At 43.8% G+C, this 3,532-nt stretch overlaps 1 protein-coding gene across 1 annotated transcript in view; it reads right to left on the reverse strand.

Annotated features, from left to right (window-relative positions):
• Positions 1-3,532, reverse strand: part of YBX3 (Y-box binding protein 3) — a 27,252-nt gene that overhangs the window by 20,250 nt on the left and 3,470 nt on the right. The window contains exon 3 of the mRNA XM_026864181.1: positions 1,406-1,494. Coding sequence (XP_026719982.1) covers positions 1,406-1,494 — 89 coding nt within the window. The remainder of the gene's footprint in view (positions 1-1,405; positions 1,495-3,532) is intronic.

A 3,532-nucleotide genomic window follows, 5' to 3' on the forward strand; every position in this document is an offset into this window, starting at 1 on the left:
AAAAAAAAAAAAAAAAAAAAAAAAAAAAAGCCTTCCACAGGGGCTGCAACCTGAGCTGTTATCCCAGAGGTCAAGCCAGACTATCAACAGGACTGGCCACAGCTGTTAATAGAGCTCTCCTTTCAGTGAAACTCAAAGCAATCATGCACAGGAGGTGTTAGGGGAGTCCATTAGAGGGGGACCCAGACAAAGTTGCTTGGATTAGGCCAGCCAGTTCAAGCTTCCACATGCAAAACAAAAACAGTTCTGAGATCTTGATTCTGTGTGTTCCCATACACCCAGAAAGAGCCTAGACCCTGCTGCCTGTTCACTCAATTCCTTCTCTGCAGAGGGAACAGGTGGGTCAAAGAGTTTGGGAAGATAATACATAATCCAAAACTTGCTGCACTGGACTGAAGTAATAGTAGACTTCAGTTTAGCGAGAAAACTCACAAGTTATCCCAGCTGAAGACTCTCATATCAACTGCTATGAAGGACTTTAAGAGTGCTTCCTAAGTCAAGCTTTTCTTCTAAGCTTACATAACACTGGATAGTAGTCTCCAGAGACTGAGATTCATACTGTAGCAGAACTGGCTTTAGATCCATGAAACGGGGTTCTTCTGCCCCTTTCTACACTATCCAAGTCTACCTTTTGTGTAACAGTTCAAGGACTTGCAGGACAAAATAACTTGCCTGTCTTCTGCAAGACAAGCATTCACCACGCAGGAGCCTCATTTCTCATAAAGCACCCAAGACATTTAAGCCCCTCAACCCCACAGATATTCCAAGTCCTTAAAGACAGTTTCCTCCAGTAACTTTTAAGGGTGGGTCTTGTCCACCTAAGGTTGGAGTGTGATCAATATAAGGTATAAAACCTAAAGCTATTTGGCTTATCAATACCATTCAGGCTTTTTTCTTCTCCTCTAAACATGAAGAAAAGATATAATTTCTGTGAACCCAGGCCTGCATTATCTTCAGTTGGATGATATCAGCAAACCTCAATGTGTATTTAGAGTAGGTATTTTGACCAAACAGTTAACATTTGTATTTTTTGTCCAGAACTATTTCCCCTCATCCTCTAACCTTACTTGCACCTCTAAAAAAAGACAGGCAGTCAATGAAAGCCCATACAGCTCACTGAAGGTGCAGCATAACTAACATGAGAAACAAGTAGCAGACCAAATTTGTCATGAGTTGGACCCTTTCCATTTTCTCCCCATACACAGAGCCTTCGCTGGAGGAAGAGGGAGAGGGGGTAGAGGAGATGATATCCAATTCTGTTGAAAGCCTCGCCAAATCCGGCCATCAACAGCATGAACTAGCAGTCAGATCCTCTGGTCTCTGCTGCAATTACTAACACAGGGCCTATTATCTGTACCATGAGTCTTAGTGCAGTATAAACAGGACTATCATAATTTAAACATACCTGTTGATAAAGCCATATCCATTTCTGACATTGAACCACTTGACTGTGCCAAGAACTTTGGTGGCTGGAAATAAAAAGTTAAAGTTACTCTAAAACATAATGAAGTACAAGAATGTCACAAAAATACTCATACCTACACACAAAGTCACAGCCAGACCTGTTCCCTTAACAGTCAAGGTGTACCTTCATCTCCACTTCAGTTTATACTAAAGTAGTAACAGGAAGCAGTGCCTTAAACTCTTGGCTGAAGAACAGCAAGTTACTACACAGCATCTGGAATTAAGTCCAGCTCTATTTTCAGAATTGGCCATTCATCCCTTCTCTTTTATTTCTTATACCAGAAACGGGCAGTGAAGTTGAAAAATCCCACTGCCATTCACCAGTTTTCTTTAGCTTAGTAGCTAGACATGAAACACAGCAGAAGGAAGCAGTTTAGAAGTGCCCTCTTTCACTCAAGACTTATCCTTCCTTCCTTGGAAACCAGAACTGGCCAAGGAAGCAGTATCACGCACCATGCAACTTGCTCAAGTGGAGCGGCAGCACACCCTTACTTTGGGCAAGCTCTTTCTTGCACTGCCAACACCACTGTAACCAAAAAACACACCAGGAGATGTTATTCTTTTTATATTCCTACTTCTAGAGATCTATGATTTACCAGCTACAAACCGACCAACTTTCTGTTCCAAGGCTTCTAGGACCAAGACAAGCTCCCGTCTCACACAACACCCAAACAGCATCGTACTTAGAAGCCATACTGCAGGTCTTATAGGATCTGGTGAAACCTGTTCCTCCAACATATAGGAACGTGTGGGAGGAACTCAGAGATGGAGGTACTTCAACCTCTCCTTCCCTCTCAGCAATTGGGTGGAGACCACAAACTTGTACTTTTCAAACCTGTAGGAAAGGCAGAATTTTGGGCTCTAGACTTTAATAGATTTTACTTATTACATAGCATGACCACAACTATCTAAGCAATCCACCTAGTACTTATTTGAAAATGGTCTTGTCACCTACAGATGACTGCTTGTTAAAAGCCTTACATATGTTTGGGGGGTGGGAGGAACCCAAGAGGCAATTAAAAGGAAAACAGTCTAGAGATAATCTCCAGTTCAGAAGTCCAAGCCAGTCTGCTAGAGGCAAGAACACCACACTGCAAATCACTGCCTTCATCTGCTCTACACCTGCATTATTCTCTGAACATCCACAAGGAGATGACAGTGCTAGACAGACCTTTGGTCTCATGAAGTCTTGCCATTATTATATACACCCTTCTCCTTGCCTGAATACAGAGCTAAAGTAGGAGTGCTTGCTGATAGCAGTCCATTGTGGTACAGATGCTGTTATTGGAAGCAGTAACGGGCCATTTTTCATTGCACTTTTAGAAGTGAAGGATTTTGGTCTCCTTTAATATGCTTTCTTAGCAGAAAGTGTTCTTCCTTAGAAGACTGAGACAGTTACTAGAGAAACGGGCTCTATCTAGTACAACATCCATTCCCAAGACCTCTCATTTACAGAGCTAAAACCCCCAAGTTTCACTGCCTAGCACTGATTCAGTAACAGTTGTCAGCATCAATATTTACAGTTGTGTTTTTAAGTGTAGTTTCACAGGGGCATCACTAGGTACAGACACTGCTGCCACAAAGACACTGGCTACACACAAGAGCTCACTGAACTAAGACAAGTCAACGAGGGAAGGGGGGCAGGGGCACAGAAACAGGTGCCAATGGCACGTGCAGGTTTTAGCCTGCTTTAAGAAACAAGGCTAATACCACTGATTCCCTCACCATCATCCCTTCCCTCCCCCGCAAAACAGCTACCGAATCTGTTGGCCTATTTCAGTCAGATCAGGGAGAGGGTGAGAAGCCTAGGAAGCCTGACAAACACCCTCAGAGAAGTCAGAAAGCTGGTGGAAGGAGAGGTGGTCCAAACCCACTCTGTGTGGCCAGCCAGCTGCTGCTAAGCAGACATCCACACACAGCTTCAGAGCAACATTGCTCCTTTCACACAAGCTGCCAGAGACCACGGGCGAGCCTCCAGTATATTCCCTAAGACAGTGTACTGGGAAATACCATTCCCTACCCACACTAGTCTTACAGTCTCCCCTAAGCATTACCACGGAGGGGGGGG

The sequence above is a fragment of the Athene cunicularia genome (genome assembly GCF_003259725.1).
Source record: "Athene cunicularia isolate RWA chromosome 1 unlocalized genomic scaffold, athCun1 chr1_part2, whole genome shotgun sequence".
NCBI classification, from domain to species: Eukaryota; Metazoa; Chordata; class Aves; order Strigiformes; family Strigidae; genus Athene; species Athene cunicularia.